The sequence below is a fragment of the Empidonax traillii genome, unplaced genomic scaffold, assembly GCF_003031625.1.
Source record: "Empidonax traillii isolate 1590-97213 ecotype Southwest subspecies unplaced genomic scaffold, ASM303162v1 scaffold1666:size129087, whole genome shotgun sequence".
NCBI lineage: Eukaryota > Metazoa > Chordata > Aves > Passeriformes > Tyrannidae > Empidonax > Empidonax traillii.
In genome coordinates, this window is record NW_020956859.1 from 92,748 (window position 1) to 107,319 (window position 14,572).

At 42.3% G+C, this 14,572-nt stretch overlaps 1 protein-coding gene across 3 annotated transcripts in view; it reads left to right on the forward strand.

The window, feature by feature from the left end:
* MINDY4 (MINDY lysine 48 deubiquitinase 4) overlaps positions 1-13,959 on the forward strand; it is a 72,045-nt gene extending 58,086 nt beyond the window's left edge. For all 3 annotated transcript variants that reach the window (XM_027908253.1, XM_027908256.1, XM_027908254.1), the window contains 3 exons: positions 3,516-3,696; positions 7,970-8,042; positions 12,781-13,959. In XM_027908253.1, coding sequence (XP_027764054.1) covers positions 3,516-3,696; positions 7,970-8,042; positions 12,781-12,829 — 303 coding nt within the window. In that variant the 3' untranslated portion in view covers positions 12,830-13,959. The remainder of the gene's footprint in view (positions 1-3,515; positions 3,697-7,969; positions 8,043-12,780) is intronic.
* The last annotated feature ends 613 nt before the right edge of the window (positions 13,960-14,572 follow it).

The window sequence follows — 14,572 nt, forward strand, 5'->3', positions numbered from 1 at the left end:
TCTGAATATAACAATCAGAACAGCTATAATTTTAATTAGAAAATAAAAAAGTGAAGTCCAACAAGCAAGGAGGGGAAATTACATGCAGTGATAAAACTCCCGGAGAAAAATGCCATCACATCAGTCATATCCAGTGATCCCCCTTGGTTTTGATATCATATTCTCTTGTTTGCTTCTCTTAGAACTCTCATGGCGAAAGGCAGCCTTATTCAGTGAGCAAATAAAAGCTGAATGGTGAAGTACCATCCACCCATTCTGGCAGAGATGTTGCAATAATTCTCCAGTGATAAATATTCGTGTGTAGATTTAATATTTTTTGCGTGTAGATTTAATTTCACCACTGTGAGAATACACTCTAAAATCAGACGTGGAAAAAGACGGCCCTTGGTGTTGAAAATGAGCCCTTTGAAGTGCTTGCTTTTGAAAAATTGACATTTTCCGAAGATCAGAATGGTGTCCCTGAAATATATGAGCATTCTTAAGGGGTTTGTAAGAGGGAGGATTAGGGTTAATGCCGTCTCTGTAAGAACTGAAAATATGCAGCACGAAAGGACACCTGGTTTTTGCCTGAAGAAGATTAATGAGCCTGTTTGAAAACAAATACTTGAATAGTAATGGGAATACAGCCTTTGAGCCCTTGAAATATTTAATGAAATAGATGGAAGTCACATATCCCTGATTTGCCCTTGGAAGTCAGAGCCAGCACTACAGTCGTGGGGAACACACTGGAAAGGAGGGCCCCGTTCTCTGTCAGGCACTTTTTGGATGATGGACACTCTGTCTGAGTTTCATGGGTTTCCTGAGGAGTCAGAACACTGGGTGTTCCTGCTTCTTCTTCAGGGTCCTGTTGTATTCCAGGATCACCACCAACCAATCTGGCCAGGCAAGTGAGGAAGAACTCACCCCTCAGCAGCTGGACCAGTTGAATGAGGATGTACTTCAATGTATGAAGGGTCCTGAGAGTTAGTCTGATGAGGGAGCTGGGATTACTTAGCCTGGAGAAAAAGGAGGCTCAGGAGGGGCCTTATCACTCTCTAGAACTCCCTGAAAGGAGGTTGTAGTGAAGTGGAAGTCATCCTCTACTCCCAGGCAACTAGTGACAGAATGAGAGGAAATTGCTTCAAGCTGTGCCAGGGGAGGTTCAGGTTGGACATCAAGAGGAATTTCTTCACTGAGAGGGTGGTTAAGCACTCAGAGGGGCTGCCCAGGGAGGTGGTGGAGTCACCATCCCTGGAGGTGTCCAAGAAACAACGGGACATGGCACTTAGTTCTGTGGTTTAGTTGACAAGGTTGTGTTCGGGTGAAGGTTGGACTCAGATGATCCTGGAGGTCTTTTCCACCCTGAATGCTTCCAGAGTTCTGTCATTCCAGTCCACTCAACAGCTGATGTTTGAAGAAGTACCCAAAGGAATAATAAGTTCTGCACTCTTTATAATCTTATTTTGTCAAATGTTGTTTGATGGAGCTGGGAAGTCACTTTTGCAGACATATGGGGGAGACTGGCTGTTCTTTTTGGCTTTGGCTTATCTGCATATTAAAATGTGCATCTTTGTGAGACCGGATCTTTTCATCCGTGTCCCTCTAATTTGCCATCTTTTGTTGCATCTGCGTATTTCCCCTCTCGATGACTCCTGTTAGCGGTACTATTGTAAGCTTGTTAAAAAATGTCTTTACTTTTAAGCCAAGAATTTACATAAAAAACAAAACTGTTGCATAAAAGGCTGTTTTAAATAGATTTTTAGCAGAGTAATGAGTCAGAGAACAGTTACTCAATTAGCTGGAGACTTGTTGTCTAACAGGAGGAGAAATTCTCATGAGGGAAGCAGTTGGATTTGCGCCCCTGTAACTCTTCAGATACAAATTCTAAATATCAATCATGATAAAAACACACTTTATCATTTAGGGTGCTGTTTAGAGTTTTAATTACAACAGAATATATGTTGACTTCTGCTTTTTGGCAGCATATTAGATGACATTTGCACCTGTGCCCAAGAGGAAGAACTGAGGGTTGCACTGTAGAATATCCACAAATCTATGTCTAGAAAACATATCTAAGAATTTTTCTGTTAAAAGCCCTCCAGTTTCCAGCATCATTCCACTGAAAGCAAAATGTTTAATTTCAGTTTTTAGTTTCCCCAGGCAATTTATCAAAGATACAAAACCCAACAGTTCAGTGGGGGAAAAAGAACACTATTATTTAGAACCTTAGAACACAGATCTCAATGACAGGAATAAAACTGATAATAAATACCTCTTGTGGCTGAATGTTAAAATCCTAGCTGGAAGAAATAAAGTTTCTTTGCTTCATCGAGCAATCTAATGATTAATTTTGCTCTCTTATTTACTCTGATGGAGCTAATATCCTTAATTGATACTGCAGCTTTATAGCAGCAGCTTGCAGTGGTAGATGGATGGTATCTGTCTCAAAATACATTAATATGAGGGGAAGAAAATCCTACAAGATATTCACCGACCTCTGGGGATGCAGGAAATTCCATGACTCGTTTTAAATCAGCATATATTGAGTTTCAAAACTAACAGCAGTGGTATCGTAGCTCTGGGAGGTGACCAACACTTCCAGTTCATCCTGTTTGTTTCCCATACTGTGTGTGTGTCGGTGTCCAAGTGTTTCAGATGAATTCCTGAGCCCTCTGTGCTCCCAGGAACGGTGCAAACGTTCCCACCAGGATTGCCATGCTCAGGTTATGCCATGCCAACCATTGGCTTTCCTACTGCAGTGTTGTTGGAATCCCATTCCCTCACTGATTAGAGATTGAATCTCTTAAGTATTTGAGTTTAAAACATTTATGAATGAGCATGAAAATCATTAACATGTAATTTCCTACAGAATATTCAGAGTATTTATAAATACACTTCCAACATTCAGAAGGAGGGCAAAGCCTTTGTAAAGGCTTTTGTTAAAGAAATCATTGTGTTTCTTCAGGTGACAGGATTTCATTGTTGAGAATAACAAAGCAAAACAAGTGTTTCTTTTACTGGTTTCTTCTAGTAGCTGAAAATCTTTTCTATTTCTAGACTGTGAAGCTAAAAGAAGATGGTAAAGTGCAGGGAATGCATTATACTCTTAATTCAAAGAGAGATTTTGGGTTCAGCTGAGTTGCCCACACAGGGGTTCTCATGTTATCTGAGATCTTATTAGTCTCTTTCCTGGCTTCAGCTACTGTTGCATGAGAGCAGAGCCTCCCATTGATCTCATGTTGCATTCCTGACCTAAACTCACTGTGGTTTTACAGCTATTGCAGAGGACACGGTTCCTTTTGGTTCTGATCATCTGGGATATGATATTTCTGCTGTATGTCATTACCTGCCTCTGATTGAAAGCCAAATATTTACTTTATATATTCCCTGATTTACTGAAGGTGTCCTCATCAAGAGGCTGTCATGAGCCTTCATTAAAGTTTGTAGACCATAATAAATAAGTGATCTCCTGTTTTCCACAATGGATTGTTTCTCCCCCTGCCCCTCGTGACCTTCTCATGTTTTATATCTTTTAGGTTGGTTGCTACTTGAAGACCCCCAAGTACCCAATTTGGCTGGTGTGCAGTGAGAGCCACTTCAGCGTGCTTTTCTGCTTGGAAAAGGATTTACTCAGTGACTGGAAAACGGGCAGGAGGTTTGACCTTTACTACTACGATGGTTTGGCCAACCAGGACGAGGAGATCCGGTTAACAGTCGGTATGTGCAGCTCAGTCACTCTGCACCTCAGCTCTGGGGGAGGCAGCAGCATCAGCACAGGAAGAAGAGCCCAATAATGCAGGCAGTGATGGTCACAGGCATTAAATATTGTGTGCCTGTTTCCTAATTTCCATAATTAGCGTCGGTACGTTAATTGGAAATCAGGTTTCGCAAGGAGGTTTTGAGGATAAGCTGCTGAAAGGGTTAAAAGTGAGCATATGTCACTTCATACACACTGTGTATTAATCAGTGGCACTGATTTCCAAGGATCAGGTTGTGGTCTGGCCTATTCATACTCCCAGGGCCATATTTAAACCATATTTAACTACTCCCATTCTCCTTCACATCACCTCACATCGTTTCTACAGGCAGGAAATGCAACTCTCCTCCTCCTCAACCCTCCATGCCAGTTGGAAAATGAGCAGAAATCCTTGATGATGCCAGTAATCTGCTAAAAAATAATCTCTTACCTGCCTATAAACCTACCTGCAGAACACGAGCCTGCAAAAGATCTTCCAGCTTGTTACACTCCTTCTTTCAGGAAACCATGCCAAGTTATCCAGCTGCTTTTACAGTAACTACACACTTCTCCATCTGGAAGGCATTTGGATAAGGATCCAGATCCTTAGAAAGCACCTACTTACTGCCATATCAACACATTCTTGACCACTATATTTTTATTTGCTAACAATATCTTACTTATCTTCTGTTTTCTTTCCTTCGATATGTTTATACAATCTAATCTGTGATTCTGTGATAATCATATTCCTTCTCAATCTTAAGGAGCCACTTTGTCGTAGTTTGCTCCTTAAAAAATAAGTTGTCTCTGTTCCTTATTTGCACCATTATCCATGTTTCTGGACAGAAAGGGTAATATTTAGGTGTTTTATGTTCTACTTGAATCATGTGGTCCTGGGGGCTTCAGCATCTCACGAGATTTGAGAGTGAATTCAGTCATCATTCTGCCTCTTTTTTATCCTCTTACTTTAATTAAAATCCCTGTCATTCTATTGTAGGCATCACATTGTATATTATCTCAAAACATGCTTAAACTTTTGCAGGACTTTAGTTGCCAACTGGTTCCCACATGGTCTATCCCAGATAAAGATGACATGGAAAATTCAGCATAGGACTACAAACACATTTTTTTTCTGTTGTGTTGTACCATGTAACATGTGGTTCAATCCAGGAGTCCTTATCTGTCTTTCCATCATTAATACATCAGGAATGTTTCCAAAATCCAGAGCTGCCAGGTGCTCTAAGATCCCTGGATGAGAAATTGCTCAGAGCATGTATAAATGTTTCTCTTTACTGTTCAACCTGTCGTGGTGTATCTGTGTGTTTCTCCTCAGAGCCTAAATGTGCATGGAGAGATAGAAATCTCTTTGTTGTGGCTGTAGCCTCTTCCAGGGATGTGTCCTAGTAAATCCTCTGTTATCTGTGACATTCTGCAGAAGGCAGTAAAATGCAAATATTTTTCATCATTCCAGGGAAACCCCGTCCTAGTTCTGGCTGCAATAATCCTCTGCTAGGGTCTGGAGAAAAAAACGAGATTACTTCACATCTGAGAGGTGATTCTGGTCCTGCATCTCAACCATGCACACAGGACCAGATGGAAATATCAGAATGCTGAGAATATTACTGGTATTCCCCTGGTGGAAATGCCAACAGGAGGTGGTGGTTAAGCAGTGTTACCCGGAGGTAGAGCATGAGGGGCAGGGTGCTGGTTAGCAAAGCTGTTTGCTTTTCGCTAAACAAGAGGGTAAATTCCTTAAAATGAGAATCTCGGTTGTAATTAGGAAGATTAAAAATCAAGGTCACGTTTTAGGAAACACTGGGCGAGAAAGATAGGTAGAAAGAATGGAAAAGAGTAGAATTTTGAGAGTAATAGTAATAGCCACTTTATATTGAGAATTTGTCCTGCTTCTCATCCCCATAACTATTTGCCAAAATGTAGACCAGAAATCATAGAATGGTTGGGGTGAGAAGGGATTTTAAAGATCATCTAGTTCCAACCCACTGCCATAGGCAGGGATGCCTTCTACTAGACATAAAATTTCTGCTAGTATAAAACACCTGCTAGTGAATTCAACAACCCTAAAGGGATGAAGGTCCTTTGATTCTATGGGGATAGAAATTTCTGATAAGCAGAGAAGGAAGAGAAGACACTGAATAATATAAGTAAATTCTGCAGAAGATTCTTCCAGAGTCACGGACACCATCCTCGGTCCCTTTCCAGATCCCATGGAAGTCAGCACAAGCAGTGAAGTCTGTGGTGGTGCTCAGGTTCTCACTACCTTTAGCTTAGAATGTAAGTGGAGATAAAAGAGATTATATTCACATCCTTCTAGCTGTTGATGGAAGAGTGTAACTTCAGTATTGCTTGCTCTGAATGAGTTGTATGAAACACTTTAACACACAGTTTGATAGTTAATGAACTTTGCTAAGTGTTCCTTGCCTACTCCTGTAAGATACATCTTTAATAATTTTTTTTTCCTATCCCTGTGTGTGAAAAATCTCCATTCAGACCTCTTGGTTGGAAGAATTCAAAGCTGAAAATGCTGAAAATCACCATTCCTGGACGATTTCAAAAACCATGGTGGCGCTTGAGGACATGGCTTAGTGGTGAGCAAGGTGGTGGTGCTGGGTTGGCAGTTGGACTTGATGATCTCAGAGCTTCCAACCTCAAGGATTCTATGATTCTATATTATAAACTCTTCAACATTAGGATAAAAGAGGCTCTTTTAGACTTTAAAGATTCCTGTGTACATCAAAGTTCCTGAGGATTTCAGATAAAACTGCCAGCGTTTTATACACTTAAATATTGTCCATTTCCTACTCCAGCCCTTAAAGTCATTCAGAGTTCTCTGCATGTATTTGCACTGATCAAATCAACACAGAGGGGAGAACCAGGTTCTCTCTATGACATGAGAAAGCCAGATCTATCTGAGACTGGCAGCTGGGAATGTAAGAACAATTCCCTCCCATCCTGTCTGCAGCAGTCTCAGTGAAGCAGACCCAAATCCTGCACCCTGTCTTGGCATCACTCATTGCTTGCAACCAATCCACTGGCTGGATGACAGACAGAGGACAAGAAAGAGAAAAAAAAAAAAAATAACCTGCTGCATTTTAAATCCAAAACAGGAAACAGCTGAGCAGACTGACATCCAAGCTGGTCGCAGGATGTTTTGTCCCTGGGAAGTTCAGTGACTACTTTCACTGTTGACAGATCCCCTGTCTGAGACAGTGACCTCTCTGTTTTCCCCTGAACAGTGGGATTCCTCTCCGTCCCAAAGGAGTGCTCACAGCCTGGGGCAGCTCTCTGATATCCAACACAGCCTCCTCTTCTCCTGGCTGTGCATTGCTTGCTAAGTGGTCGAGGGACAATCATCTTTTCCAGGGTGAAGGAGTCTTGAACCAGTTGGGCCTGGACTTGGGCTTTGCTGTTCAAGTGAAGCAATACCACTGTTCGTAGTATTTGAGTAACAGCAATTACTTCCTTAGCAATTACAACATCATGTTGTGAAATAAAGGCCTCATGACAGCCCTCACTTTGTGACCTGTGGTTTTCCTTGAAGCCATCTCTGTATTAGTGAACCAACCTAGGTCAGGGCACGTGGTTTAGTGGCAGGTGTGTCAGTGCTGGGTTGATGGTTGGACTCTCAGTGATCTGGGGGTCTCTTCCAGTCCTAATGATTCTGTGGTTCAGTGAGTCTGAACACTGTCCCACCATCATCCTGACTGTTCAGTAGCCAGCACAATTCTGGGCAAGTTTCTGGCCCAGAACAACTAATGCTGGGCACAATAAATGTATTTAAATGTATTCCCCAAAAAATGTAGCTCCCGTGAGCCGCAGTTGTTGTATCTACACTGAGTGTTCTCAGCCCCATCTGTAGCCACCCTTTTTAGGTCATAGAATCGTAGAAGGATTTGGTTTGGAGGGAACCTTAAAGATCATCTCACTCCAAACCCCCTGCCATGGGCAGGGACACCTTCCACTAGACCAGTTTGCTCCAAGCCCCTTCCAGCCTTGGCCTTGGACACTGCCAGGAATGGGCCATCCATCCAGGTTGTGTGGATGAGGGCAGGAGATGGTGTTCATGTGACAGCAGTGCTCACCCTGCAGGGTATTTCAGTCCAGAGTGGGCTGAGAGATGTGCAGTGTGAGTGATAATCCATCTCTTCCATGTGTGGAGCTCCTGTGAGCCACTGTGGGATCCTGTGTGAATAGAAGGGATTCCAGCCACTGACAGTGTCTGTTATGTCTCTGCAGATACAACTCAGGTGTGCACTGAAGATAAAGAAAATGATCTCACTCCTCCACTTGAGCACTGTATTAGGACAAAGTAAGTGAAATGACAAGTTTTCGTACAGATAATATTGTCATTGATACGGAGAATACACATGAGGCTGGGGCGTACTGAAAATATTGGTGCAAGTAAACTTGGTAAAAATTACTGCTTAGAAATCAGAAAGGATCTGAACAGGCCAGGCTGTGATAATAGTGACACATTTGATTGTGTGTTATTGTAGTTAACATTGACCTGGCAAAGGTGTTCACTTCATTCTTAGAGGAACTTTCATGACTTCACCAAGAACTGACTGAGCCAGATTCGTTTTGAGAGCACAACTTGATTTCAAGAGATCCAAATTTAGATTCTTAAGAGTGGCTGATCCCTGTTAGTGAGGTATAATGAGAAAAGGAGAGAGTTTATTCCATCTTCATCAGTCTTTTCTGAAAAGTGTAGTTGCAGTGGGGGACCTGGGTATCCTTTTCAAGGCATGAAGCCCTTTGCTCAACAATCTCATTTTTCTCCAAGAGTCTGTGGGCAGCAGAGTTTGTCAAGACCATAAAACTCTGTGTTTTGTGCAGTCATTCTTGACAGCATATTCTCTCCCTAAATACAAGGCTAGTTCCTGTCCTGTTATGATTCTCATGGCCATTTTGAGGTTTATATGATATTAAATGATGGACTTTTAAGCAAAATATCCAAGTCATACTGGGGTTAATGGGAACATTTTCAGCTTAGTGAGGCATGAAAGAAAGAAGCAAAATGGAGAAATTTAACTGGGTAGAAAAATCAGCTTTATATCAACTCCAGCATGGCTTTGGATGTCTTTGGAACAAGAAGTAAAAGCCTCATTGTCAAAGACCATGACATTTGTTAAATCAGCACGCCAAGCTTCAGATTTCTCTTGTAACTTCCCTACTCTCTTTGCCACAATTTGTTCTGTAAAAAAAAACAACCCAAAACATCAAAAAAATTAAATAAATAAGGTCAAGGGCTGCCAAACAGTGTGTTGGTGAAGGGCTGCCATTATAAGGCTACAGGAAGGCAGAAGAGGCATCCTGAAAGGTGTCAGCAGTGACATCAGTCCAGGCTCCCTGCACATACAGATTTTATTGATTCCTCTCTTCCAGTAAAACATAAACATGACTCCAAACTAGAATAAATAATGTGTAACCTCAGAACTCCCCACAGGAGGAATAATGCATGCAGCTACTTAAAGTTGCTCTGAGAATATCTTCCATTCCTGGCATTGTATCAAAGTTGTACAGTGTTTGTAGTGCTGGTGTTTGTTTATTTTAAGCTCCCTGCTTTAATCTACTGGAGAAGTAAATTAGCAGCAAATTCCAGTGTCAGTTTGTTTTGTTTGTACCATTCTCAGGACTGCCTGATTTATCCTGATTGTTCTTGCTCCTTGTTTTCAGTGTTCTCCATTTGCTTTGGGCCTATTTATCTAAGGGTGGCCTTGCTGCAAAAGGTTTCTCATGTTAAATTTTTTCCTTTTTTGTTTTAAGAACTTTCTCTTCCAACTACGAAACAGTATATAAGGAAAAGTAAAAACAAACCCAACTAACCAATATTTTAACAAAATGGGAGATATAAAAAAGGAATGTTTCCTATCATAAAACCATGGAAAATACTCCTAAACTAATTTTCAGTAAAGCAAGCAGAGAGCTGTTACTCGTTTTGATGAAGTATTCATGATGAAGCTCCTTATCAAACTTTGCTCGTCAAAAAATGTAGGATAGTTTCTCAGGCAGAGTGGAGAATTTCGCAGCCTGCACAATCAGAACTGGGAAGATTAACTGTTGTTAATTCGTTTTATTGCTGGTTGGGGTTTTTTCCTTTCATTAACATGCCTCAGTTCTGTTTTAATCCATGACAATCCTATTGTTTACCTCAACACATGAGCACCACCGTCCTGTAACACATTGAGTTCTCTGCCCAACTCTCTGCTGTTTGTTCTCTTATCCTCTCCCTGCATGTGTAATATAGACTGCTTCTGTATTTAGAGTTTTATTATTATTTTTATTCTGAGAAGAGAAGGGTTGTTTTGCTTCTGCAGTAGGAGGAGGAAGAGGTTCATGTTTTCAGTCTATAAAATGTCAGAAGAGTGAGATTTGAGTTTAAAGCAGGTAACACTTGAGGTGGCTGAAATGACCAGTCACCAACAGGTATCACTTTAACCTGCATACTCCCCCAAAAAAAAAAAACGAGTCAGAACAAGCAGAAGTGCTTTTATTGTGGCTCCCCACCCCAGCCATCTGTGGAAGCAGTCAGATTCTGAGCGAGGGATGTCTGGAATGTGCGTCCCTGGGTTGTTTTGGAGATGCCGTGCAGACATCTTATCCCGCTCTTCCCTGAAGAACTCTCTTATATCACAGCCCTGATCCTCGGCATCCCTCCGCACCGGAAGAAATAACATCTGTTCGCTCTGCCTGAGGGGAATAAAACTGGGATCTGATATTGCAGTCTGGATTCAGAGGTGTATTTTGTTAACCCTCTGCCATCGGTCTGTGCTGGACGGGCTGTGCGATGCCTCAGTGCATCTTTTTTGGCTTTGAAGTGAGACAACCATTGGGAATTTAATGGAGAAGAGAAGGTGGGCATTTCATCCTGAATTACTGATGTGCTTTAAAACAATACCAAATTATCAGTCCAGGAGATACTCATTGAATGTTATTCCAGACTGAGCATTGTTTGGGGCCTGAACCGGTTCCTCTTCAGTTCCTGTTAACTCCATGACCCCTGGTGAGGTTGCAGTTGAACCAGACAGGTCAAATGTAGTTTTAGTTTTGCTAATCTGATAAAATATGATTGAATCAGCAGCTAGAAAATGCCTTGCATTTGAATTACTTTGTGGCAGGATAGTGAGGGGAGGTGATCCCCCTGCACTGTCTGGGCAGTTTTGTTTCTCTCTGTGAATAAAAGACTTGTTTAGCACCTGTGAATGAGATGCACACTCTTTGACACCTCTTCTTGTGCACATTCAATAGGGGAAAGAGCTTTTGTACCCATGCCCATGGGAGCAAACAGCCAAAGGCTGCTTTTCAGTCTAAAAAACGGTTTGAAAATAAACCCAGGAGATAAGGCTTGCTCTGTAAGTTGCCTTCAGCCCTGATTCAAAATACAATTTTCTGTTTAAGCTCCTTATTGAAAGCCTGCTTTAAAAAAGGCCAGTTCCTCACTGCAGAGTGATTAACAGCATCTTTAACAACAGCAAAAATAATGGTGTCACATTATGAGTATTTCCAGAGTGCAGTGTAGTCCCAGAGCAGGTTTAATTCATTCAGTGTCTTTTGGCCTCTGTGAGGTCTCTGTGGATCCCTCTCAAAGCTCTAATCACCCTGGTGAGGTAGAAGGTTGCACTTTGGAAAGATTGCACACAAAGATTGGGGATGATTTGTGTTATTACCTGAAAAATCCAATGGGGACAGAAGGTGGCAATTGTACTTTCCACTTGCATTGGGTCATTTTGGAGGTGATGCTCTGAAGAGCTCTCACCACCAGCAAATGTCAGGTCGAATATCCCCAGCTAGAACATATTCTGCTCTTAGCTGAAGATGTGAGACCTCTCTGCTGTGTGTTCATGCTAATTTCCCTAATGGGAAACAGTCTTTCTGCTTTTTCTATTTTTTTTTTTAATTTTTATTTTCTCAGCAAAGTGAAAAACACAGAGGGGAAAAATTTCGCAACAGCCCTCAGATGGTCACTTCCTTTGAGACACCACTCTGAACGCTGCACGGATTCAGCTTTTGGTTTTGTTTTACACTTAATTGACTTGCTCAGCAAAGGGCCTGAGCTGCCATACCCTTGCTGACACATCCTTTCCTCGGTGACAGGAGGAATGTGGCACTCTGGCAACTCACCGTGGCCTCCACCCCCTCCCCAGTGCCTCACTGCTGTGAACACCCTCCCTAGAAAGATTTTCAAAACAGACACAAACGCTCAACATTGGGAATGTAATAGTTTTGTTCCCAGAAAGCATGGGCCATGACCTTGCAAATGGGAAATGCCCCAGACAAGGGTGAGTTCGTGCCACGAGGGGCTCTGACTGTACAGGCAGTTGATTCCGTGCAGTGTGACTGCTTTGACCAAGTCTGGGTTCAGATCTTTGTCTTCTGCCCTGACCTGAAGACACAGTTTGTGACAAATTCAGGGTTGATACCCCCTTTGCATAGTCCTGAAGCCACGCTGGGCTTTGGCAGCCAGTGCAGAGCCAGGAATTAAAAGCACAGAATGGTTTTGTGCACGTTCGTGTGGACTCACCTGGAAACGTTGTTCAACTTCAGTGTTGTTCTGAAGAGGGAATAAGGGCAGAAAGAGGCAAAACCTCAGCACAGAAAAAGCAAAACATCACCATTAAAATGAGGCATTGGGTGCTCTGAAGGAACCAAGGTGAGGAGCAAAGATAAATGAAGTGCTCTGGGCACAGGGTGTCTGAGTCAGAGAGTTCCTGATCAGAGCCCTGCTGAAGAGGAGGTTGCAAATTGCCTGTTAACAGCTGAGACTGAGTGTTCTGGTTATATGGGGTTAGTTCTTGTACTCTTCTTGGGTATTCCCTGTAGTCTTTGCAACATGAAGGTCCTTGTTCTGAATCAGCTGCTGCTGAGGACTCTCTGTTGAGGGGGTACAACCACCTCACTTCTGTCCTTCCCCTTTGAGATGTGGTTAGTTATCCCAGACAAGGCCATCCCAATCCCTCTAAGGTTTGCTGGGTGGTCGAGGGGTGTGGGTTTGCCTCTCCAAGGACCCGATTAACTGATGGGTGTCAAATGATTGCTCTCATTTCTAGGTGGCAAGGAGCTGTCATTGACTGGAATGGCACGGAACCGATCTTGTGACTGACCCGACCTGCGCTTTATTTGCCAGGATGAAAAGGAAATGACTGGATTAGCACATTCCTATTCCCACCAGTAAAGGAAACAGGAGAAGAGTTGGGCAGTGTATGCTGAGGAAGAATGACAGGGTTTGCAGGCTGGAGGAGTTTCACCTCAATCACCTCGTGCTTGAGATATTTTGCGTAAAACATAAACAACACTTACGTAAATCCCTTGTCACTGCCTTCAGCGTAAAACTTCTGAGGGCAGGCTGAGTTCCCACCACCAAACCAAGGTTACAGATGAAGCAGTGAAGTCGTCAGTGTCCCCTTGAGGTCTCTTTCTGGATCCGCTCTGTATCCTGCAATTGTTTGAAACCATCTGACGAAAGATGCTGAACGCAGATTTCTCTCTCTGGGCATGCCTTCCCTGTACTGCCTTGCTCTTCTCCAGCAGAACTCCAGTGCCAGTATAAAACATCATCCAAGAAAAATATATTCACTTCCTTACCTGATATTATAGGCACTCAATAGATTGGTGGCCGTAAGGGCTTTTCAGATAAAGCCTGGCCCATACAAAGTTCTTGTTCTGTCATAAATTTGCAGTAAGGATTGTGGTTTTGTGTTACCAAGATAATAGCACTTGTACATTCTTACTGCTGGGTGCAGTTGGTGTGTAACAGTGCCTCGTGCTGATATAGCTCATTTTTCTTCCTGGATAAGAGGCAGCTGTATCAGTATCTTTGCATTCATACTGTTACTTATACTCCCAAGTTACAGATTAGATCTGTGGTTTGCTTCTTCAGAATTACAAAAAAAAAACAAACCCAAAACCAGAAGAGTTGTTAGGTTTGAGATTTAAATGGTGCCTATCTGTGATAGAAACCAGTTTTCATGATTGAATAGAGTGCATGTACTGGAATGAGGTACCGTGGAGATGTATCATGAGGTACTGAAGCAGCACTTTGTGTTCTGAAATTAATTCTGTAGGTGACATGGTTTAGCAGCACTTGACCAAAATTGGAACAAGGTACCGTAGTGAAGATTGGAAAAAAAATGCCTTGGAAAAAAGGCAGATAAATGGTCTTTCCAGAATTATTCCTCTCTCTTGAGAGTGAGTATTTCATGAGAGTTTAATAAAGAACTTTTACTTTCTGACGTTTATCATAGCACCTTCTTCCTAGCCGGTGTGCAAGCTGCTCTGAGTCCTGATAAACTCATGGAAAATCAATTTCCAACAGAAATTCAAAGTCCTACTGTGTGTGGTGTGGAGAAACCAGAACAACTATGCAAATAAGGATCTTGGGAAATTAGCATTTGAATTAGATTTGAAAACCAACTTGAATATGAGCCATAACAACATACCAGAAGGGTTTAGATAGTCTTTGGATGAGCATCTGTCTCCCCCTTTACTCCCCATTCAGATCAAACATCTCTATCATAGAATCATGAGATGGTTTAGGTTGGAAGGGACCTTAAAGATCATCATCCAATTCCCACCCCCTGCCATGGGCAGGGACACCTTCCACTGGCCCAGGCTGCTCCAAGCTCTGTCCAACCTGGCCTTGGACACTTCCAGGGATGGGGCAGCCACAGCTTCTGTTGCCTCAGCACCCTCATAGGGATGAATTTCTTCCAAATATCTGTTCTAAACCTGCCCACTGTCAGTTGAAAGCCATTCTGTGCAGTAAAGCATCTCAGAGTTTCAGTCATTTTAATTTTATTTAATTCACTGTAACATAATGTGTTTGTTTCAGAGCAGTGGGCA